Below are 25,745 nucleotides of genomic sequence, written 5' to 3' on the forward strand. Positions count from 1 at the left end.
GGGAGGGGGAGAACCATGTTTGTATGCCACCTCAAGCTCCTTGGAGGAAAGGTGAGATATAAATGTAGGAAGGAGGAAGAGGAGGAGGCATATTAAAGACTTAGCAAGTTTATTGTAGCATAAATCTTTGTGGGCCACAAACTGCCCATTAGCTACTGGCTAAGTTCAGGGTGCTGGTTTGGGTGCAGCTTGAGGAAGTTGACAAGGTGCTTGGACTGGTGCGTGAGACCACTTCTGCTCTGGATTCTTGCCCCTCTTGGCTGGTAAAAGCTAGCAGGGATGGAACAGCCGGCTGGGGCAGGGAAGTGATAAATGCCTCTTTACAAGAGGAAGTGGTCCCCAGCTGCCTGAAAGAGGTGGCTGTTAGACCACTTCTAAAGAAGTCTTCCTTGGACTCAGAAAACCTAAATAACTATAGGCCGGTAGCGAATGTTCCATTCCTGGGCAAGGTCTTAGAGCGGGTGGTTGCTAACCAGCTCCAGACACTCTTGGATGAAACCGATTATCTAGATCCATTTCAATCTGGTTTCAGGCCCGGTTTTGGTACTGAGACAGCCTTGGTCGCCCTGTATGATGACCTGTGTCGGGAGAGGGATGGGGGGAGTGTAACCCTGTTGATTCTCCTTGATCTCTCAGCTGCTTTTGATACCATCGACCATGGTATCCTTCTGGAGCGACTTATCGAGTTGGGAGTGGGAGGTACTGCTTGGCAGTGGCTCCGCTCCTACTTGGTAGGTTGGCTCCAGAAGGTAGTACTTGGGGAGCATTGCTCGACACCCTGGGTTCTCCAGTATGGGGTCCCACAGGGGTCAGTTCTGTCCCCCATGCTCTTTAATATCTATATGAAGCCACTGGGGGCGGTCATCAGGAGTTTTGGAGTGCGTAGTCATCAGTATGCTGATGACATGCAGCTCTACTTCTCCTTTTCATCTTCTTCAGGTGAGGCTGTCAATGTACTGAACCGGTGCCTGGCCGCAATAATGGACTGGATGAGAGCTAATAAATTGAAGCTCAATCCAGACAAGACTGAGATGCTGTTAGTGAGCAGTTTCTCTGATCAGATGGTGGATATTCAACCTGTTCTGGACGGGGTTACACTCCCCCTGAAGGAGCAGGTTCGTAGTCTGGGAGTTCTTCTAGATCCTTCATTGTCACTTGAGGCCCAGGTAGCCTCGGTGGCACGAAGTGCGTTCTATCAACTTCGGTTGGTAGCTCAGCTACGTCCCTATCTGGACAGCTACGACCTCGCTTCAGTTATCCATGCTCTGGTAACCTCAAGATTGGACTACTGCAATGCGCTTTACGTGGGGCTACCTTTGAAGATGGTTCGGAAACTGCAGCTCGTGCAAAACGCTGCGGCCCGATTGTTGACTAGGACCAAACGATCCGAACATATAACACCTGTTCTGGCCCGTTTGCACTGGCTGCCTATATGTTTCTGGGCCAGATTCAAAGTGTTGGTTTTGACCTATAAAGCCTTACATGGCGCGGGCCCGCAATACCTGATGGAACGCCTCTCCCGATATGAAACTACCCGTACACTGCGTGCAACATCGAAGGCCCTCCTCCGGGTACCGACACATAAAGAGGCCCGGAGGATGACGACAAGATCTAGGGCCTTCTCAGTGGTGGCCCCCGAACTATGGAATAGTCTTGTTGACAAGGTGCGCCTGGCGCCAACTTTGCTCTCTTTTCGGCGCCAGGTTAAAACGTACCTCTTTTCCCAGGCATTTTAATATTTTAATATTCTTAGTATATTTATTACATCTTAGTATACTAGAACAATTATGTAATATGTTTTTAGTCTTTGGAATTTTGTTATGTGTGTGGTATTGATTTGTGATTTTATTATATTGTATTTTAAATTTATGCTGTTCACCGCCTAGAGAGCCGTTGGCTGTGGGCGGTATAAAAATTGAATAATAATAATAATAATAATAATAATAATAATTGGGTATATAAAACCTCTACAGCTTGGGGACAAGATTCCTGAAAGATCGTTTTACCCCTTATATACCCAGCTGGTCACTGCACTCTGCAAGTGAGGGCCTCTCATCAGGGCCGGCTCCAGGCATGCGGGGGCCCTTGGGCATCAGCTTGCCCTGCCCCCCCGGTGGGTGTGTGTGTGTATGCGCACCCCCTGCGCACCCCCACGCACCCCCTACCTGTCTAGTCTTTACCATTGCCCTTAATGAAGATGGCGGCCACGGTTTCCCTAAAGGGAATGAAGCCGCCACCATCTTTGTTGATGGCACACGTACGTGCTACATGCGCACATCTCTGCCATCAACTAAGATGACGGCAGCGGCTTCAGTACCTTAGGGAAGCTGCAGCCTCCATCTTCATTAAGGGCAATGCTAAAAAGCTGGCTGGCAGGTAAGTGTGTGTGTGTGTGTGGGGCGTTTCGCGGAAGGGGAGTGGAGGGCCCCTCAGGGGCTCCTGTAGCTCCAGGGCCCTTGGGCCAGTGCCCAACCTGGCCGCCCTTTAGAACCGCCCCTGCCTCTCGTAGATACCATCTTATCAGGAAGTCCATTCTACACAACATAGGAAGCAGACCTTATTGTTGTGGTACCTACTCTTTGGAATCCCTCCTCTTAAATATTAGACAGGTGTCATCTCTGTTATCTTTTGTGGGCCTACTAAAGACCTTCCTCTTTCAATAATCCTTTTAAGTAGAGACCTTATCCTAGTCTGTGTCTATTCTGGAATTGCTTTTTAAGATGTTTTCAAAGTTTTTTTTTTAACAAAAGATGTTTTTAATGTGTTTTATAGATGTTTTTAGTGTTTTATCACGTTTGCTGCTCTGAACTCCTTTTGGGAGGAAGAGCGGGACGTAAATTTATTAAACAAGCAAATAGATAATATGTTAGTCCTTAAGGTGCAGTGCAATCCAATGCATATTTACTCAGAAGCAAATCCCACCATGTTAATTGGGGCTTATTATACAGTCCATGTGCTTAGGATTTCAGCCTTGAACCCTTCCGAACCCAAAGGGACTTCTGCATAGACAGGCATAGGATTGCACTGTTAATATGTGACAGCAAACTTGACAATTATCCTGGAATATTCTACACAGTGCAACTAATTAGTCCAACTAATCTGTACAACTAATTTATACTAAAGGAGGACTGCTTCACAATTTACAGAGCCTGCACAAGTATGTATTTTTGCTAACATTGGACAGGGAGACCTGGTACAAAAGTGATTGAGGGGGGGGCATCCACACAGGAGCTTCCAATGCTCTGTTTTTGTGTGCACAGGATTCTACCCATGATAAGTGTGGTTAACCTGCCCTTTGGTAGATTGTAAAAATGTTTCTTAGGCCATCTTGTTTGCTAATGTCAGGATTTCAAATAGAGTAATAAAAATGCAGATGAGTTTCTGGAATAGAGGTCTATGACAGTGAGACTAATGGAGTTTTGGGTATGTCATAAACTCTTCCTTCTGGTAACACTAACATAAAATGATGGAAGGGGGAAACCTTTTGGAATGAAATGGACGTGCTGTTCATTATGATGTGCTGCTATATGAAATAGACCAAGTATCTTATTTATTTGCACATAAAAGGGGTCTGCACACACATCTCGAAAGGTTATGATGGGAAATTATGGATGGACTGACCAACAGATCCTTTTCTAAGAGGAAGACTAAAGAACTTGAAGTGTTTTAGTTGAGGTGGGGAAAAGACAACTAAGGGGAACATGACAGAGATTTGTAAAATGATGAATGGTGTGAGAGAGGGAGAGATTTTAGTATTACTGTGATAATACTAAAACCCATGATTGTCCAATGTAAGTGATCAAAAGTAGGTTCAGAACGGATCAAGGGGAAGTACTGTTTTTCACCCAATGGATTAAATTATGGACTTTTCTTCCACGTTGATAATGCAGTACTAGCTTAAAGATAGACAGATTCATGGAGTACAAGTATCAGCAACTATTAGCCATGTTTTCCATGTTGAGTAGCGGTATACCTCTGAGTACAAGGTGCTAGATAGTGGATACAAAGGACAGAAGAGAGCTGGTGCCTTCATGCCCTGTTTATGCATGTATCAGAATGCCCTGTTTATGCATGTATCAGAATGCCTTGGCCTTATGGGAACATGGTGCCAGTCTTGCCTTGCATTCTTATAGCACCAAGTCCCTGTACTGTAGGCTGAAATAGCCTCTGCACAATATCTGCCCACATAAGATGCCAGTGGAACAATGAAGGCTTGACACCAAGATTGGGGGATCTTTGACCATCCAGATATTGTTGTACTGCGCTTGAGCTGATGGGAGTTGGAGTCCATCAACACCTGAAATTCTACATGTCCCTCACTTTACAAGATCCTCTACCAAAAAATTTGAAATGGACTGCCCCTTGATTGGAAAAAAATTAGCCCATTTGCATAAGGGGATGCACTACTAAGGTGTCATTCCGCTCTCCTTTTTATTCATGTGCACACTCACATGAAGCATACTTATAAAGTATTGCATGCAGGCTCCATCTCCACACAGTTAAGCTTTTATGCCTTTTCACACATTTTCAACAAGTTGGGTTGCATTCAGCTAAGTCTGAATTGTTGTTGTTATGTGCCTTCTAGACCCATTGAAATGAATGACCCTAAGTTAGGTTCAGTCCATGGCATCTTCAGTTCAAAGGATAAAGTAGGAGGCAACAGGAAAGGCTTAGGAGAGCCACTGCCAATCAGAGTTGTAGGCAATGCTGGACTAGACAGAAAAATAATTTGACCCAGTAAGGCAGCTGTGCCATCCTTTTAGTTCATTATCAAGTTTATCTGTGTTACAGACGTGAAAAATCTCTCTGAGATATTTTGCTAGATTTGTAAGTCTCTTTTGGCTTCTCTTGAAATGCCTCAGATATTTCACCTGAGCAAGAGCCTCCCAATTCTCTTTGAACTTCAGTTGAGGCAGAATTGTGATGCCAGCTCTAATGTGCATTCATTAAAGTACTGTGGAGTGAAATCACAATCCAGAGCTCACATTCAAAATGCACAGTGAAACAAGAACAAAACAGAAAATACAGATTTAAAAAGGACTTGCAAGATATGGGCAGCTTATACGCCTTCAATGTTTCTGATCTCTTAGTTACTTGCAAATGTTTTTGATCTCTTATTTACATGTGCCTACAGTGTTTCCGATTTCTTATTTACTGCTACCTCTGCACAGGGTATGTATGTATGTATGGACTGCCTTCAAGTCGATTCTGACTTATGGCGACCCTGTGAACAGGGTTTTCATGGTAAGGGGTATTCAGAGGTGGTTTACCATTACCTCCCTCTGAGGCTGAGAGGCAGTGACTGGCCCAAGGTCACCCAGTGAGCTTCATGACTGTGTGGGAATTCGAATCCTGGTCTCGCAGGTCATAGTCCAACACCTTAACCACTACGCCACACTGGCTCTCTTCACAGGGTAATGTAGCACAAAGTTTAATAAAGGTTCATTTTGCATCAGGCACCCAATGCAAATTTTTAATTAAAAGACCTGAACTGAAAATTGTCTCCTTGGTTCAGTTTTTGCCTTTTTCTTCGATGTAGCTTTATGCCTTCCTTTCTCTTGCAGCATCAGAAAAAACAGCTCATCCAAAACAGAAATTTGCAACTCTTTGTCTTAGGAAACATTTAAATCACTCCGTTTAAAAATACAGATATGGGGGGGCTCTTTGAGACCTGAGGGGCCAGGGTTCAAGTCCCTGCTTGGCCATGAAGCTCACTAGGTGACATTGGGCCAGTCATGGTCTCCCAGTCTAACCTACCTGACAGGGTTGTTGTGATAATAAAGTTGGGAGAGGGAGAACCATGTTTGTGTACCACCTTGAGCTCCTTGGAGTAAAGGTGAGATAGAAATGCAATAATAAATAACAATAAATAAAAAATGATTTTAATTTTTTTTATAAACTACTTAGAGGTTTTCTACAATCAAGTGGTATATACATTTTGTTAAATAAATAAATAAAATTAATCCAGAATGATATTCTGAGTGTAAAGTCAGGCAGCAATCCTATAAACCAAGACTGGGGAATCTTTTTGGCTCTGTGGGCCAGATCCTTATTGGATCTTAGCCTCATGGACCAGTTTGCTAGGTGGACTTGGACACCTATCTGTCAATCAACTGATGTCTCAGTGACATTAGGTGATTGGGCACCTCAGGGCTTGCAAAGAGTGCTTAGTGGTGCTTTAAAGCACTTGAAGCTTCGACTTGGTAAATCTGTAGCTGATCCAGAGGTGTGGCTTTACTGCCCATCAGCTGATGGACAGTAGAGCCAATGTCTGTTTTCCCTTGCCTATTTACAACCAGGAGTGCACTTTAAGGCTCCAGAGTGTGCATTGGCAGCCACATCTCTACCTGCCCACACCTGATGACACATATGACATCAAGTGTAGGGCGTGTAGGTGTGGTTTGGGAAAATGGCCTCATGGGCCAAATTTGAACCCCTGGTGGGTAAGTTCTGTCTGGAGACCAGAGTTTCCCCTCTTCTTCTATACATATTTACCTGGGAGTAAATCACATTAAAATGAATTGGGCTTACATCACACTCAGAGTGCTTCCAGATGGGCTTCCAGTGGTGGCCCCCGAACTCTGGAACAGTCTCCCTGATGAGGTGCACTTGGCGCCGATGTTACTGTCTTTCCGGCGCCAAGTCAAAACCTTCCTCTTTTCTAAGGCATTTTAATCTAACTTAATTTAGTTTTAATATGTGTTGTAATTGCTTTTAGTTTTCTTATTCTTTTACATTGTTGTTGTATTTTACTATGGAATTTTTGTATATTTTTGCACTTTGTTGTACACCACCCAGAGAGCTATGCTAGTCGGGCGGTATAAAAATCTAATAAATAAAATAAAATAATAAATAAATTAATACTGCAGATCCGTCACATATTGGAAATGAGTCACTGGTAACAGTTTTGTTTTTTTAAATGGGTTTTCCACATTAAAACTGCACCACAAAATTCAGAAAGGTACGAATTTTGGAGGATAGCTGTGTTTTAGTTTGCTTACAGATTCAGGAAGTGCAAATTTCTCCCGCATCCCAACCATCTAGGTTGGGATCTAGACAACACTCTAAATTAGAGTGATGTGAATTTTATCTTTTCTGTGTAGTGGTGGAAATGGAAGCTGCCAAATTCTAATTGCACATACAAAGTCCCTCTGCAGCTTCCTATAGAACTTGTACTGTATCTTCTTGTGTCATTGATATGTTATGTGTGGCATTCTTGTTGTTATGTGAAAACAAAGGGTGCAAAGTCTCTAATTTCCCATTTGGCAGCTCTTGAATTATTCTCTAACTACCAGTTCCCCTACCTCTCTAAACAGCAGAAATTAGCAACGCTATTTGATTGTGTGTCTGCCCAGCATTGTGAAGAATATCAAGTAGATTCAGCAGCATCAGGGAAAGCAGAAAGTCTCATTATTTTGTGTACCTGTTATAACTCTCTTAATATAAATATCTCTTTGACATGTGGATAGATATTTGTTTGTTTAGCTGCTTGTTTTTTTTAATTAACATTTATGATGTAACAGTTATTTCCTACCAGATTACTATCATTTTGTTAGTTAATATTATGGAAAACTAGTCATCACAATCTCACCGAGTTTTTGAGGGGACGGACACGGGTTGTTGTTGTTGTTGTTGTTGTTGTTATTGTTGTTGTTGTTGTATACTATGGTATACAAAGCCCTTAAGCTTGGGATCTGTTTACTTGCAGGATCACTTTACCCCATATGTGGCCACTCGATTCCTTCAATCTGCAGAACTGGCCCTGTTACAGGCACCACATAATATTTGTTCAGCACTTTTAAGAAATCGTTCTCTTAGTGTGGCAGCACCTATTCTTTGAAACTTTGAAACTCCCCGCCTCTTAATATCAGGCAGGCTCCTTTGCCAAACATTTTTGTTTAGGAAAGCCCATCTAGACACACAGATATTGCCGTGTTTTGATCTCTCTTTAGTTTACTGCTAATTTTAATTACCCTTTAAATATTTGAATTACTTGTTTTTAACTGTCTTTATTAATAGTTTTAACATTTCTTGTAAACCACTTCAAGGCTTTGTCAAATAATAAATAAATAAGTAAATAGATTTATTACCCACCTTTCACCACAAGGTGCCAGAGTGGGCCACAACAATGTAATATATATGTTCAAAACAATTTAAAACAATTTAAAACAAATCACAGCTACAGTAGGTCCTAAAATCTCTGTCTCTCCAGTGTCAAAGGCTGGGGTATGTGCTCCTGCTAGTGTTTAAAACCCTAAACAACTAGACCGCTCCTTCCCTACAGACCCTCTCAGGTGTTGAGATCAGTAGTTTCTCCACCCTCGGAAGCTCAAGTGGTGGTGGCCCGGGAGAGGGCCTTCTCTGTGGCAGCCCCTAAGCTGTGAAACTCCCTCCCCACTAAGGTGCATCTGGCAACTTCATTGTACAACTTTCAGCAAATGCTGAAGAAGCTCCTCTTTACCATGGCCTTTGATAGCTGAGAGGTATATTTTTTTTGGGGGGGGGCTATTTTGGGATTTTAGGTTGTTTTTAAATTGTTTGCAATGTTGTATTTTAAAGTTGTTGTAAACTGCCTTGGGACCTTTGGGTGAAAGGTGGGTAATAAATGGTGTTGATGTTGATGATGATGATAAATTGTCTAATAAGTGTCTACCACTTGTTGGTTTTAATGACTTGGGTGGCTTTAAAAGAGGATTAGGTAAATTCATGGAGGATAAGGCTAACAATGGCCAATAGCCATGATGACGATGTTCTACCTCTTCTGTCAGGGGCAGTATGCCTCTGCAGGCCAGTTGCCAGGAATTGCAAGTGGGGAGAATGCTGTTGCACTTAGGTCCTCTTTTAGGTTTCCCACAGGCATCTGGTTGGCCACAGTAAGAACAAGATGCTGGACTAGATGGGCCATTGGCCTGATCCAGCAGGGCTCTCCTTATGTTCTTATGACCCTAGGTGGCTGCACTTTAAAAGGGGCTTACCTATAGCAAGAACAGATCTGTTTTTCACCTCAATGCCACTGCCTTAGTTAACCTACTCCTTCTGCTCAGAAATAGGGACAAGGTCCTGTGAGGAAATTGAGGGGCTGATACTATAGGCAGGCAAGGAGGTGCCATGCTACACATTTTCGTAACAGAAGGAAATGGAGTAAATGAGAAGGGTAGCGAGTCCACAGTGATGAATGAAGCATGGGTGGTGGAACAGCAGCTGCGTGATACAGTCTGTGGTCTGAGCTTCATGAAGGTTTGAGCCATACATTTCTGGAAGGCTGCTTCCCCTGTAGTCAGGCCGAGATCATGTGATTATTTTCCATGCCCGTGCCAACCACTCCTATGAAGGTGTGATGCATGTATTGGAAGCAATTATGCAACCCAGATGACTCACACCATTGGTACCCAAACGTTACTGCTGGAAGGTAGAGCACAACCACAGGGATGTGGTTTTTTTATTGGTAGCCATCCATATTGGTAGCAAAGAATCTGGCCTGAACAGTTTAATGTAAATGAATAACCCATGAACATGATATGGCCTGGATTGGTGAAGAAGTCATTGTTCAGTCTTGGCCCGAAACATGCTACTGCTGGAGCCCAAACTGTGCGCACACACACACACACACACACAGGGCTAGGGGCAACAATTGCAACATTTTTGCTGCACTTTAACTTCCGCAATCATCTATTCTCTTCCCCCTTTTGGTGCTTTCTAAAGCAGATCTCTTCATTTTCCTACTGGTAAGGACTACCTGGAATGGGTAGATCCATTCAGCAATCCGCCCAGGGACCCACAAATAGTATGCCATGCTATTATCTGTAGTCCTCAGATATCCTTCATTTCCCAATCCAGTTTCATGAGTAGAGGTAGCCTGGGAGTTGGCAGAAGGTCCTGCTGCCTTCTATAAAAGCCCAGTGAAGAAAAAAGGGGGGGTTCTCACCCACTCATAGGGCTTTTGATGGAACTTCAGGAACACTCACCATCTGATAGAAGAGTGTTCACCACTGGCAAGCAAGCAAGTGAATTTATGGAACTGCCTGTCTGTCTTCACTTTTCTATTTGTTTAAATTCTCAGAGTAACATACCACAACAACATATAACAGCATCAATTGTTTAAGGACAACCAGCAAAGCCCTGTCTCTTATTCCTCCAGGTTCTTTGGAAAATCCTAACATTGACTACACCAGGAACTATCAGAGCCAGCCCTAACTAGTTCTAGTGTAAGATTCAACTGCCAGTTTGGTTGGTTTCTGTACATGGAATGGGGCACCAACTTGTCCTTTAACACAGGCAGTTTCTATGGTGTTTCCACAATGGTGTTTCCATTGTGGCGACTGAAATGCAAATCTAAGTCCACAGGATGGTCTTCTTGTGATTTAAAAATGAGTAGAACAGGATTGCAAGTTTGTTTTTTTAAACACACATGCATTCATAACCACCTGCCCTCCTTTCCTTGCTCCATGCAAGTCTTCCTGTGGAGCACTAGAGCTTGGAAAGCTGGCTGAAAGCCAGTCAACTTCCCCAGACTGCGTTGATCTAAGAAATGTACAAACCTTCTAGGTGAGGGTTGTGTTCAAGTAGAAGCCTGGCTGCTGTCTGAGGGCCCCTTGTGATTTATGTATACCCACCTAAATAATCAGCCTAGAGAAACTGGTGGTAAAGCAGACTTTTTGAAAAAGTGTATATTTAACTCAGAGCTTGGAAAAGTTACATTTTTGGACTACAATGCCTATCAGCCCAATCCAGTGGCTATGCTGGCTGGGGCTGATGGGAGTTGTAGTTCAAAAAAGTAACTTTTCCAAGCTCTGATTTAACTCTATGAATCCTCAGCCCACAAGCCTAGCATTGCCTGTGAATTTTTGTAGGAGTTGGAGTAAATGAAGAGATAAAAAGCACCTCATTGCAGTAGCTCTATTGTCTTGTAAAGGGATTATATTATATTGTAATATTGTGCTTAGGGATGTACTGGATATTATCCATATGCAGACCATACATCAGGTGTCTGACATAGTGCAGTCTTGTATATTTATGGGGAAGGGTCACAGCTCAGTGGTAGAGCATCTGCTTTCCATGCAAAAGGTCCCAGGTTCAACCTCTGGCATCTCCAGGTAAGGCTAGGAATGTCCTCTGCCTAAAGCCCAGTCAGTGTAGAAAAAAATGAACTATGTGGACCAATGGTTTGTCTCGGTATAAGGCAGATTCCTATATTCCTATATCATGAACGATTGAGTATGCAGGGTCAAAGAACGGAAATGGATATCCTTTTCCACTCTGTTTTTCTAACCCTTTGTGTGGTATTTCTTCCTTGCAGATTGTATTCCGGAAGATCAGTGATGTGAAACGAGAAGAAGAAGAGAGGATGAAAAGGAAGAATGAAGCCCCTTTAGTCCTGCCACCTGACCATCCAGTCCGTCGGCTGTTTCAAAGGTTTAGGCAGCAGAAGGAGGCCCGGTTAGCTGCAGAAAGAGGCAGGGATGACTTAGACATAGAAAAAGGCAACATTCTGGGAGACCATCCTTCCCGCACAGTGGTTAAAGCTAGCATTGTAACAGTCAGGGAAAGCCCGGCCACACCCACCACCTATCAGTCTGCTTCAACATCTGGCGTGTCAGACCAGGCCAGACTACAAGCCCCTGCCTCTGACTATGGCGGGGGGAAAATGGCGGGGGACTATCCGAAGCGGAAGGGCTGGGCAAAGTTCAAAGATGCCTGTGCGAAGGGAGAAGACTGGAATAAAGTTTCCAAAGCGGAATCCATGGAAACGTTGCCGGAGAGGACGAAAGCAGCAGGAGAGGCCACCCTGAAGAAGACAGACTCTTGTGACAGCGGCATCACCAAAAGTGACCTGCGCTTGGACAGTGTGGGGGAGACGAGAAGTCCTCAGGACCGCAGCCCCATCCTGGCAGAGGTCAAGCACTCCTTTTACCCTATCCCTGAACAGACTCTTCAGGCAACTATGCTCGAAGTGAAACACGAGCTGAAAGAGGACATCAAAGCTTTAAACACAAAAATGACAAATATAGAAAAGCAGCTTGCGGAGATACTAAGGATATTAGCCTCTAGAAGAAGTTCACAGTCGCCACAGGAGTTGTATGAAATATCAAGACCCCAGTCTCCAGAATCAGAAAAAGACATTTTTGGAGCAAGCTGAGGTGGTTCTTTTCAACAGAAGTAAATTGAATATTCCCCACAAAACACCCACTTAACTTTTTTTAAACAAAACATTTAATCTTTTCTTGATGAACACCATTGAGGGACCAGCCCGTTAGCCATGTCCCTCTCTCTAAATGTTACAGTAACAGGAATTGCAACCTCATGTCAAGATGGCAGCTGACTCTGAAGTCTTTTTGACAGCAAGGGTACAGTTTATAATGTTTTTCCTACTTCTTCATCAGTGCATCCTTTTCCACTCAATTCTTTTTAAAAAGTTCATAGAAAACTGAAGTCCATATGTTAAGCCCAATTCATGTAGTTACCTGGTTTGTGGAGCTTCTTTGCATGGAAAATATTCACAGGTGAACTCTGCCCCCCCCCCACACACACACAAGTGTAAGGGAATATGTGACACCAGGGCTCCACATATGATCGATCAAGCAAAGATTCAATTTGCACAATCTTTCCCCCCATTTGGAAGGGAGGGAATCATGTGAATCAGGCCTTCACATGAACGACCCTACATGTAGATCCCTCATGTCAGACATTTCCATACATCTGTATGGTGATGTGGAGAGAGAGTTCCTAAACTGCTCCCACAAAAGGATCCACAACCTTGAGAGGTATAATAGGTTTCCTGGTGCTCTCCAGATGTCTTGGCTACCACACCTATCAGCCCAACCTGGCACAGCCATACTGATCTGGGGCTTATGGGAGTTGTAGTCCAAAATAGCTGGAAGGCACCAGGCTGCGGAAAGCAGAAGCATACAAACTGGTATGCTTACATCACCAGATTGCTGAATACAATCTCATTAGAAGATCCTCTGTGGCGCAGAGTGGTAAGTGGTGGTAACACAGCCGAAGCTCTGCTCACGGCCGGAGTTCGATTCCAACGAAAGGAGGAAGTCGAATCTCCGGTAAAAGGTGTTGAGGTCCACTCAGCCTTCCATCCATCCGTGGTCAGTAAAATGAGTACCCGGCATTTGCTGGGGGGTAAAGAAAGGCCGAGGACGGAACTGGCAATCCTACCCCATATATATGGTCTGCCTAGTAAACGCAAGACGTCACCCTAAGAGTCAGAAATGACTCGCACTTCAAGTATGGGGACACCTTTACCTTTACCTTTAGACCTAATTAAATTGTTTAGTGAGCCCCATTTCCTCCTTCTGTGTCTGAATAGCAATTATGGATCATGTGAAATGGCCAGGTTCCACACCATGGTGATAATGAGGTGGCCCAGAAAAGGGAGCAAAATATTATGGAATTTCTTATTAAAGGGTGTAGTATTTAATTTCACACATGATTCATACGTGCCATTATTTATTGCCACCCGGAAGGCAGGGAAACTCAGGTTTTTGTTATTATTTAACTGCAAACAAACACAAAGCTGACAGCATCCCTGCCATCAAAAATATTGAAGCTTTTAAAACAGAGGTCTTCCACATATGCATTTGCATTTGTGATATGAAAAACGTCCCACCCTCCCAAACTACATATTTAGAATGTGTTCTGCCCATGCCATTGTTTTGAACTATTCACTTTGCCTTTGAGTTTCCTTTAAACAATATAAACACCAAAGGATATTGAAATATGTGTACATTAAAACTAATGATGCATACAAACCATTCCAATGTATTTTCTCATTGTAATGGTCGCCAGTACCTTACGGAAATAGATTGTGCTATTCTGCCCCTATCTCGTATTCTAAACTGATACTCTCTCTGCCTAAAATGTATTTGTCTTGTGACAATCTAACTAGGGCAACCATAGAAGGTGGTGGCGGGGATATGCTTGTACTAAGGAAAACGCTATTGTACCAAAGGATACTGCACCAAGGAGACAGCAGAATTTGCTTAACAAAGAAAGACTGTGTTGCTAGCAGGCCATGATTCTGCTAGAACCTCCTTAACCAACAAGGCAATAGGAGGAATTTGCAATGGAGAGGAAAGGGTGGAGATGGAGGGAGCCTGAATTCCCAAGGCTGGCCCCTGATTTGCATCTGTTGCTTGTAGGTAGCCAGTATTCACAAGCACTAGTACTCCTGACATGTGGAACGTGCCACCACTTTATTCTTAGCACAATGCCACAAAAGGATAATGCTGCAAAGTGCTGTGTCCAAATTTACCCGCAGTTTTAACAAGTCAAGAGATTTTGACTTTTTATTCTTCTTCTTTATAGAAAGGGCTGTTCATCATTTACTTTTTCACAATGCAGACCTCCCTTCCAAGATATGGGCCAGAATTGGGTGGTGTCTGATTAACTTATACTCAGAGTAGACTCATTAAAATCAAATTAGTCATGGCCTGGGCCACATAGGCACCTTACATTTAAAGCACTCTTATACCACTTAAAACAGTCATGACTTTCCCCAAATAGTCCTGGGAACTGTAGTTTGTGAAGGGTGCTGAGAGTTGTTAGGAGACCCCTATTCCCCTCACAGAGCTTCAGTCTCCAGAGTTCACTCTGGAAACTGTGGCTCTGTGAATATGAGTCTCCTAACAACAGGTCTCAGCACCCTCAGCAAACTATAGTTTCCAGGATCCTTTGGTGGAAGCCAGGACTCTTAGTGGTATGATACTGCTTTAAATGTATGGTGCAGATGTGGCCTCGCTTAAGTCCACTGATTCAGTGAGTCTGTGGGGAGTATGAGTTAGTCAGACACCACATCGTGTGCTTAGAGTATCCTCCTCCTTCCAAAGTAGCAGATCCCTGTGCCATTTACCACACTGCTCCCACCAAAAGCCACAGCAGCGAGTTACTACTTCTGAGGAATAGCAGCAAAAAAACCTGCTGGGTTTTAAAAAGCCCCATGCACCAAAAAGGGTGCTTTGAATCCCAGTCGCAATCTTTGCATAAGGTTTTGATTGCCGTTAAACTGCAGGGATGCTGGGAGAGCATTTGCTCTCATCTTCATAATTATTAGGGACAAAAATAGAAAGTGACTCCAATAATATACAGTACATAAAGCTCAGCGGTTAGTAACTCTGCTGCAGTCCTGAGAAGGAGCTCTGGAGGACGTTAGTTCCTTCAGATTAATTTCTTCCACTCAAAAACAATCATGGACTTTTGCATGCAAACAAGTGCCATTTTCTTGTTTTCTTTTGCATGAGGTTTTATAGCTTGCACCAAGTCATAAATTCCGGGGCTGCAGTGTTTAGTTGACTAATCCGTTAGGTGAATTAATTAAAAACATTTTAATGAATTAACCTTTTAATGAATTAACTTTTCAGTTAATTGGCAGTGGGTTGTTTTGTTTCAAGAAAAAAAAACTTGGAGCAGATTTCTGTTCATGGATTAGGATGGCTCCACCACCTTCTTCCTGCTGTAGTCTCTTGCACCTTCTTGCTGTGCTGAGACCCATCTGGAAGTCAGGAATGGCGTGGGAGGTGGCATTGAAGGCTGTAACTGGATGGAAGAGTCAAGGGACACACACACTCACACCCCCAGTTCACACAGAAGTGCCTTCCACTTGCCCAAGAAACACTTTGGATCCCAGCCAATGCATTTTTTTTATGCTAGCATTTACAAACCCCATGGATGGAAAGTCCAACTTTAGAAGAGGTATTCCACCTCCACCTCTCTCCCTAAAGTAGGCTTTGTCCAACCATAAACAAAATCGGGTGTTTTTCTCCCTTCACCTGAAAATGTCTGCAGATTTAATTTATTAATCAACCAATCCGCAAAAAGCCATATGTTCGAAAAGGGTGACAGCATTAGTATGCTCCTCTGATTTTATGTACCAAAGGCTGAAGTTGAAAGGCTTTAACTGAGTAATCAAGCAATATTTTTCTTGGCTTGATGTTTGGGCTTAATACAGCTACATATAAGTGTGTGAGAGAGAAGGGGGGGAGGGAGATAGAAATTAACTCTGTGTGCTTATAATATAAAGAAGGGGGTGTAGTTCAGTACATGTTTTGCATGCAAAAGGTCCCAGATACAGTCCTCAATATCTCCAGATAGGGCTAGGAAAGATCCGTGTAAAAACCCTGTGGACCTCCTGCCAGGCAGTGTACTGAGGGAGATGGAGTAGTGGTCTGACTTGCCTCTGTGCAAAGCAGCTTCCTATATTCCACTTTGTTGTACCAGAATATCAAGATTTAAGGTTTGAAGAGCCTCCACTTTAGAACGTAATTTGTAGATAATTTATCTTGTGCCTGCCACATAAACCATTGGACTGTATCCATATTCAAGCCCTCAGAATCATTGTTTGTACAAAGCCAGTGTAAATATGCTAGAATATATAACATGTTTTCTTTTTAAAGTGGAGATAGGGAAGGATACATTAGAAAGTCTTGGTTGTAGCCAATTTAGGTTATACTCATAGTAGACAAATTGAAATTAAAGGACTTGAGTTGGTCTGGTCCATTAATTTCAGTGGGCATGACTTTGTTGTATATAACCGTATAATATTAGGATAAAAGAAGCACATAGTTGTTACTTCTCATTGGTATGATATGAAAATCTGATTTCCTATTCTGAGAAGGGTATAAGGGTATTTGAGGAAGCAGAAAGCACTTTATCTTGAATTAAGCTGATTTCCCCAAGCTATGCATTTACACTATTCTTCATGCATCTGAGTACACCATTAAGCTCTAATGATTCTTTTGTGCACACTTGATGTGGAACTGTGCTAGCTTGCAAGATCTCTGATGTCAGATCCCATCATTACCAATGAGTCTTGCTTTTGCCTCTTTCTCTGGAATTGCTATTCTTTATTCACTTGGAGGAATCGTTGCCACATCATTGCATTCTAGTGTTTTCCTTTTTTTTAGCTCTGATTTCAAGTTATTTTGTCTGTGTGTGCATGCGTGCAATAAAATGCAATTGCAGCACCAGACAGTTAAAGGGTACTATGCCTTTAATTGAATGCTATCCCTTGCATCTCTTACAGCTTTTATTCATGTTCAGCGTGATGGAGGATTCCCTGTCTGACTGTCTCTAACTATCTCCAGCCAGAGGCCTCGTTACCATGTAGCATTAAGTCTACGAGCTTCCCTCTGCTCCTCCAATTAGAACCATCAGGACCATAGTTTATTGTTATGCCCAAACTAGGAACTTTGAATATTGCTTCTTATGGTTTATTGAAACAAGTTAGAATCGTTAACCACAATCTGAAGTTTGCTTGTTCTAGTAAACATAGTTAATACTAACAATTTATCTCCGTTTGGATGTAATGAGAAACTGCAGTTAGTTGAAAACAGAAGCAAATGCTTCTAATCTCACAACTATGCCATCGGAAAAGAGAAGAGAAACTCATAAGCCTGAGGCCCACACATATAATGCTAAGCTATGTTAGCCACAGAGAGAGCGAGAGCGAGAGAGCACATCCCACTGAGCAGAAAGCAATAAAGCAGACAGAAGCTGCAAGAAGGAAGCTACTAATTAACATTACAGGGGAACTTTACAGAATGATACTTACTTGAGAGAAAGCCCTCGGCCATAGTGAAGGACATTACTGGATAATATTATATTGAATCATATACTTTCATCTGATTGTAGAAACCCAGTGCCTGAGCAATGCTAAAGATCCCTAATTGGGAAGCAAGCAGCCACAGTTTCTTGTGTCTGCTTTATATATCTGCAATGAAATTAACTTCCAAGCTCAAATCTGGAAGACCGATTCAAGACTTGGTGATATGAGCCTTGTATTAATGCAGATCAGTACAACATGTGACTCACATAGCCAAATGCACTCTGCCCACCACAAAATGTGGCCTGCCAGGGGCTTAGTAAACCTCCTGAGGCTGAGAGGCCACCGTTGGTGTTTTAAATTCAGCTGGCTGAGTCACCAGTTCTGCGGGCTTTCAGAACTGAATAAGAGGGCCGAGGAAGAACACGCGCTTGTAATCCAACCTGGCAACATAGGTCATAAAAGTGATGTTCTGTGTAAAAGCTCTCAGGGAAAAATGAAATTAGAATTGTGTCAGGGAATGCCTAGTGTTAAAAAGACACGGACTCTGCTACATAACAAGTGAGGGCAAAGTTTTCCTGCTGTGCCCCACATGACTTAAAAAGCTCTGTACTGCTCAACAACAGGGGAGCAGGATTGCACTGCTGTTTACACTTCAGAACAAATGACTTTCCACAAAAGAAAAGTTTCACAATTTTCTCAGAAAATTCTTTCCAAACTTCTCTCAGGCCTACCACCTCCAACAAAGCCTTATATGTGTTACTCTTGTACCGTGTAAGGTGGGGATGGGAGACCTGTGGCCCTCCAGATATTGCTGGGCTGCTACTCCCATCATTCCTGACCATTGGCCATGCTGGCGGGAGTTAAGAGTGCAGCAACATCTAGAAGGCCCCAAGGTCCTCAACCCTGATTTGAGGGACACTGAAGCAGATCTGTAGGTGGCTTGTGCTGCATTGGTGCCTCAGCTGGGGCTGGTCCCTTCATGGTAATCTCTAGGGTCAGGTCTCACATCAGGCTTAGTGAATTGTCCCACTTAGTTTCCTTTAAGCCTGTCATGTGTATCAAAATGTGCATTGTTTTTATTTGACTTCCAGACTTCAAAATGATATGGCATTCATCACAGCAGATGTGGTGACACTTCACATTCCACCACCACCCCACCTCTAGTTTTTTTGGGGGGAGGGGGATTGTTGACATTGCACATTGTTGGTCCTAGGGCAGGGGTCAGGAACCTCAAGTCCAGGGACCAAATATGGCTCTCCAGGCCTCTCTGTCTGGCCCTCGGAACTCTCCCCAGGCCACACACCTCACTGACCCTGCTTTGCACTCTTGAGTGCTTTTGCCTGGCTGAATGTGTCCTTGAACTCTGATAATGACTCTTGCTTGCTTGGATGGAGGATAGAAAGTAGTACTTGAGCAGGCATAGAAACTGGCTTATTATACAAAAGTAAAATGTACATCTCTTGCTCCGCTCTTTTGTCTCTGGCCCCATTCAACATGGGCACATGGCCTTCAGGCTATTGCCCAGAAGGGAATAGGGGTCCTCAGTCTCTAAATGGTTCCCCACCCTTTCCCTAGGAGCAGTGGAGACTGGTGGCTGTGATGTCAGTGGGGCAGGGAATCCATGCCAGGTCTTAGCCCGAACTATCAAGATGGCCAAGGTGCTGAAACCTATCCCCCAAAATAGGTTCTGTAATTTGGGCAGCTCCTTGAAAACTCGGGCCAAAACCTTGAGCAGACCCTCTGCCACATTGACATGGAGCCATGAGTCTCCACTGCCTAGGGGGAGGTTGAAAACATACCAGCCAAACATGTCTTGTCAGCTATGTATTGAGATCACTCACGTACCAGATATGCCTCAGTAGTGCTGAGCGAAACTGGCCTCTCAAAATTCTCCACCCTATATTTTGGCAGCCAAAAGCAGGGCTTTTCACTGGATATTCTTCAGGAGAAACTTGAAAAAGATTTAGCAAAACATTTCAAAAAATTATTTCCTGCAAAATTTCAGCTCACTTAATGTTAATTGAAACTCTGTGGTTGGTTTATGTTGGTGGATGAAGGAAGCAAATCGCCTAGGAACCACGTATATTGCTTCCTTGAACAACATTAAAATAATATTAAACAATATTAAATCTGTATTTACTGTTGCTCCAAATTCATAGAGGGCAAAATAGGAGGTGTGTGTGTGTGTTGCCAAGTATTCTTGGGGTGTGTGTGTGTGTGTGTGTGTGATATTCTTTAATAGATCAGAAGCAAAAAAAAAAAATCCAAAATTTGGTCAGAAAATTCTATAAGATATATTATTGCTGATGAACTGTAACACACAGAATGGCAGAGGGAAAAGAGAAATCTCAACAAAGCATGTTACATTTAAAATTAAATACACCCATGCAAAGACACAAAATGTAAAAAAGAAATCATAATTTTCAGCTGTAAATGCTGAAAGCCCCTAGCCCATGGTAGTACAGTGTAACCTATTTCCACATGGATTATTATTCCATGAAATAATCTTAGTAGAAAGACACTCAACTGTTGATCTTTACTGTGCTGACTAAGCTTTCGAAACTATCTTGGAGGTTTCCAGATAAATTACTTTTAATTTTTATTAAATTGCAGGGCTTAAAAAAAGCAAATCTCTAAAATGATGTACATTCTTCCCAAAATCACTCTCTGTGTATGCAGATACATGTGTTTCTGTTGGAGATTACACGTGCACTATTAAAAACACCCTTCTTGCTTTAAATTTCATTTACAGCGGTGTCCTGATTTTCCAGAGAACATCCGGTTTAACAGCTACGACGGTGATGTTCTACTTCAACAGTACTTCCCTATAATGAATCGAAAGAGCTATTTCCTGTGAACATCTTGGTGATTTTGGTTTCCTTATTTTGACTCAGTGTAGAGTTTTGGTGTGTGGAACCATTTAAAATATGATTTTTACATATATTAATAAATGTGTGTGTGATTATGCAGATGCACAACACTCATGTATGCATTAGTTCAGCCTATACTTGATGTTATTCGGACAATTAACGTCATATCCTTCATTCTGTGATCAAGGTATCAAAAAATAACAGACGTCTTCCCCCAGTGGACAGTGGGGCGGGGTGCTTAATTTCTTTGTTATGCTTAATATTTCTGTAGTGAACTTTGATTGGGCTGTAACTGTGCAGCTGGTCAGGACAGCCAGAACTCATCCACAGATGTCACAGTGATATATTATAAAATCATTCAGTGTAAATAAGGAGGTGATTCATATGTAACTATTGAGGAACAGAAGCATAATCTTAAGGCCAGAACTAGTCTTTGCCTCAGGCAAGATTTAAATATTAATGCATGATAGCAAACATGCAGTGCCTGGCGAAAGCACATCTTGCTTAGCACGGCCACACTCAACATCCCATTCAGCCATGGAGATACAAGTCTGGAAGTAGGCTTTTTCAATCGCAGCTGATGCAGACCATGTCCTTATGGGTCTTGTTTGAATCCCACACCAATTGGATGCATCTCTTGGCATGGAAGGAGAGGTACGTGTGCACATGAGGCCACTAGCTGTTGCATGTGACTGGATGCATGTGACATGAGCTGGATCTGGGCCATTGGTTTTAATGGGCTTAAATCCATATGGCTTCTGTATTTTAAAGTTAAGATCCTCTGAGCCGGCTGGCCCAATCTTTCCATGCTGGGCTTGTATTAGGGATGATAGCGGGGGGGGGGGCTGAAATAAATATTTAAATTGTTCCACAGTGCATGGGGGGGCGTCAAGGCAGCAAGGATGTTGAGAGCTGGAGAGGAGTCTCTACCCTGACCTTGAGGCACTGTGGACTGATTGTTGCAAAAATAGAATGGCAGAGTTAGAGAATCAGGCACAGTGCTGGCTGTTGAGGACTAGAGCCTCTAATTGTTGCAGGCATTGTCATGCAGCAAGTGTGTGGAGGACTGCAAAAAATTGCTATGCTGCAACAGTGTATGCACATGCCCTACTTTGTGCTGCAGTAAGTGCCTGCTTTTTCTTGAAGCCCTTTGTTGCATGGGTGGCATTGTTGTGGTACAGAATCATGGTTCCAGGAATTGTGCTGGCGTATCAGGGAATGTTTGTGCAATATTTTACCACTTTACTATTATCATGGCTAAAGTTGCTAGGATGACTTCTCTCCCCCATCCCGCCCTTCTCCCCACCCTTGCACAGTGCACAGTGCACCCTTTCCACATGCTTGCCTTGGATCACTCAGACTATCCTCTGCAATGTGTAATTCTAATTCCTTGCAGGGATAAGTGGAGAGCAGAGCTTGGAAAAGTTACTTTTTAAACTACAACTCCCATCAGCCCCAGCCAGCAAGGCCACTGGATTGGGTTGGTGGGAGTTGTAGTTCAAAAAAGTAACTTTTCTAAGCTCTAGTGGAGAGTGAAAAGAAGACTGAAGATGAAAGGGCTTAGAGTCAGGGGTGGGGACCTGTAACCCACCAGATTTGTTGGACTACAAGTCCCATCATGCATGACCATTGTCAATGCTAGTTGGGTCTCATGCGAAGTGGAGTTCAATAACACCTGGAGGGGCACAGGTTCCCCATCCCTGGCCTAGAAAAACTACCAGGCACATGCCTCTTATGTCCCTCAACAACACTTAAAGGCTGCTGTGGAACCAAAACTGCATCCATATATAGCAGCCCTTTAGTTGTGAAGCAAGTCAAGTGGTAACAGATTAGGATGGTAGCTAATCCTGGGTATAGTCACTTATTTATAAGGATTTTGGAGACCTGGACCTCTATAGGACTTGGTCAGCATTTACTGGCCTTTGGCATTGACCATGGCTTTTAGCGTATCCCTATCTTAGGTTACATTACATTTGAGTCTTGCTATGTGCTTGAATATCTTACTATTATTTGTGTGGAAGAGAGACATCTCTTACAGAGATGGAGCTGATGCAAGGGCCATTTTTATTCTCATGGATGAAAATGCCCTTAGTATCTTCAAGAATGGTCTATCCTCAGTCTTTCATGGGAAGTGTATGTGATGCATAATACTGGGATATTCCCGCCCCCTTTTTTGTGCCTGGTCTGGTAATCTAAAATGTAGAGACAATCTATGATATATAGACATCCACTGTACTTCTATAAAGCAGGGGCTCTGGCCTTTTTTGGCCCAACAGCCACATTGACAGTCACTTCTCTGAGGGCCGCTTGCTAGTGGTGGGCATGGCCAATATATACTTGCATACACCACACATTGCAGTCCACACATATACATGCAGGCATTCATACATGCACCCAGCTCCCTTTCTCTCCCCCCCAGGCATGATGAGGGCCCTTAGAAATTAATCCCCACCCTAGAACTAAGCTGGAGGAACACTGCCTTTGGCTCTTCACAGAACAATCCATGAAGAGTAAAAGGGTGTACTTCCAGGAACCCCCATCGACTGGGGTGAGAGAAATGTCACCTTTTACTCTTTGCAGGCATAGCACTTAACATCTCAGTCTCAGCACTGTGGTGGTGAGATAAACAGATAAAATCCCTTTGCCTGCTCTTTAGAGGAGAATGATCTCTAGAGAGCAGACAGAGGGATCTTGTCTCCTGATCTCAGTGCTGAGCACCCCAGTGCTGAAATTAGGAGATAAATCCCTCTGTCTGATTTCTAGAGAGTGTTTTCTAAAGAGCAGGCAGAGGGATTTTTTCTCTCAGTCTCAGCACTGAGCACCACAGTGCTGAGATCAGGAGATAATGTATCTCTAAAGAGCAGGCAGAGGGATTTGATCTTCTGATCTCAGTGCATCACAACACTGAGATTTGGAAATAAAGCTGGAGGAGTTGTTGGATCTGGCCCACAGACTACGGGTTAGCCACCCCTGCTGTACAGCAAGGTTGGTCTGTCAACGAAATGAATATTTAACCCACTGGGGCAGTGTGCTTTCTCACCATATCACAGGTCAACTCAAGGTGCTTCGTATGCTATCCTTTTCACAAACCTCTTTGAGTGCTGTTGTTGCCAGACATCCCTCAGTGCTATATTTCCCATCTTGTGCATTTGTGCCATGGTGGCTGTTGACTCCTTAGCTTCCGACTCAGTGGAAAAGAGTAAGGCAAGGCAACCTCCAGGGGCCGTAGAGGCAATAACCAATCATCTGCACTTCAAAGTAATAATAAGCATTTCAAAGAGGAAGCCTCACTGGCAGGCTTCCAAAAATTCAGCTATATAAGAAACACTGTCATTAGTACAGTATCTTTGATCTGAATTATTGGGGTTTTTTCCCTCATGCCACACTATTGTGGCAAGGATTGATTCAAGCTAAGTAAATAAAAAAAAGCTTCTTGCAATAAGATGTTTTAACATTTAGCCTTAAGAACCTTTCCATAAGTGATAAAGAGTTGAAACTGTGATACTGTTGTGGACTCCCTTTATACCGTTCTGTACAGTGTTGCCTCAAGATATAACGCACTTTGATTAGATTTCTTAAGTCTAATGGAAATCACTCATTGGTAATTAAGTTTATTTCTCCACATACTGCCTTCTGACTAGTTTTTCTCTAGCCTTTTCCCCGTTGCCAAACAAGGATACTCCATCGTTGTCATCACAGGCACTTTTGTATATCAGGGAACTGACGCCTCATACTGCAAAAAGTGTTCTGTGTATTGACCGAAGACTCTTTTAAACCTGTTTTTCTTGAACAAGGTAGTCTGTTTCTCTGCCACTGTAATCTGTTTCCACATGACGCCTGAGTGTCGTGTAATGCTATTTGATGTGAGAAATCCCACAATGTTATTGTAACTGGATTTAGAACACACAATGTTGAAGGGGTTGGGTTTTTTAAAAAAGAAATTAATGTTTGTTTTTTGGGAAGGAATGTTCAAAGGGCAATGCTTTTTCCCAATTGGTCTTATTCCTACTTAATGTGCTAATTTTTGAAAGGAATCATTTGAATAATAGATAGAAAGATTCAATAATCTTGTATCAGGATGAACTGCTATACGAAGTAATATGACTTTTCATAATGAATGTGTTATATTATTGTACTTTCACATACTCCATATTTTTCCATCGGCTGGAGGCATGTTGATATGCTCACCAGCCATTGCTGCATGGACACTTTATGGACATTCAGAAATCCAGTTGCAATGGCACTTAAAAAAAAAAAGTACTCCATTTGTTTTCCTCATTTCCAGAATCCACCAAATACTATCCCTCTTTTGATTATTTCTTTGCATTTGTCACTTTGTCTTATTGAGCATGAATAAAATAAAAATGAATCAGTAGTTACTATTTTTGTGGTCAGCTGAGAAGCTGCCAGTGGAGAAAGTATATATCTCCTGTTTTGGAAAGTTCAGATAAAGTTTCAGTCACTGGTGTGAATAAATACTCCCTTACTGACATTTTTAAACAAGCACAAATAATATTTGTAAAGACAAAATTTAATTTTATTTATTATAGTAATAAACTATTTTGTACATTACCGTGTCTTTCCTCTACAGTGTATGATTTCCTGTTTGGACAAATGACTGTAATTTTAAGTTTCTGTTCAAAGGGCTGCCTGATTATTTCTGAATGCTTGTGAAATAACTGATTGTTCCACCATTTTTTTTTAATTTGCATTTTCTTTTTAAGGGAGGCATTGCCAGTGTGGTCTCTGAAATTTATAAATAGTGACAGCTCTGAAATTCAGAACTGAAAAATTCAGAGGTTAACCGCCCCCATCCAGGATTCCAGAGTTCATGACAATAACTTGACTCAGAATTTTATTTAAAGCATTTTATATATCATTTGATCTATTGAAAAAGATTTATATATTATCCGTCATGCTATTAGGATCCCAGGGCGGTGTTCAACAATGTATGGGTGGAATCCATTTGGTGCCCCTAATGCTATTGCTCCAGCAGAGGATCTGCTAACAGAAAACAAGGGGAAGCAATTTTTGCCAATTATCTATACACCCTCCAGGACCCCACCCCCCAAAAAGAACTGGAGGGTTGGAGAATCAGCAAAAATCACCTCCTCATAAGAACATAAGAGCCTGCTGGATCAGGCCAGTGGCCCATCTAGTCCAGCATCCTGTTCTCACAGTGGCCAACCAGATGCCTATGAGAAGCCTACAAGCAGAATCTGAGCACAATAGCACTCTCCCCTCTTGCAGTTCCAACAACTTCAGAACCTTATTGCTTCCAATTGTGGAGGCAGAGCATAACCATCATGGCCAGTAGCCACTCT

The 25,745-nt window shown here is 42.7% G+C and overlaps 1 protein-coding gene across 1 annotated transcript in view; it reads left to right on the forward strand.

Annotated features, from left to right (window-relative positions):
• Window positions 1–12,136, forward strand: part of KCNH1 (potassium voltage-gated channel subfamily H member 1) — a 399,525-nt gene extending 387,389 nt beyond the window's left edge. The window contains exon 11 of the mRNA XM_061626447.1: window positions 11,297–12,136. Within this exon, the coding sequence (XP_061482431.1) occupies window positions 11,297–12,136 (840 nt within the window). The remainder of the gene's footprint in view (window positions 1–11,296) is intronic.
• The last annotated feature ends 13,609 nt before the right edge of the window (window positions 12,137–25,745 follow it).

This window comes from Rhineura floridana, chromosome 4, assembly GCF_030035675.1.
Source record: "Rhineura floridana isolate rRhiFlo1 chromosome 4, rRhiFlo1.hap2, whole genome shotgun sequence".
In the NCBI taxonomy this organism is placed as follows: Eukaryota; Metazoa; Chordata; class Lepidosauria; order Squamata; family Rhineuridae; genus Rhineura; species Rhineura floridana.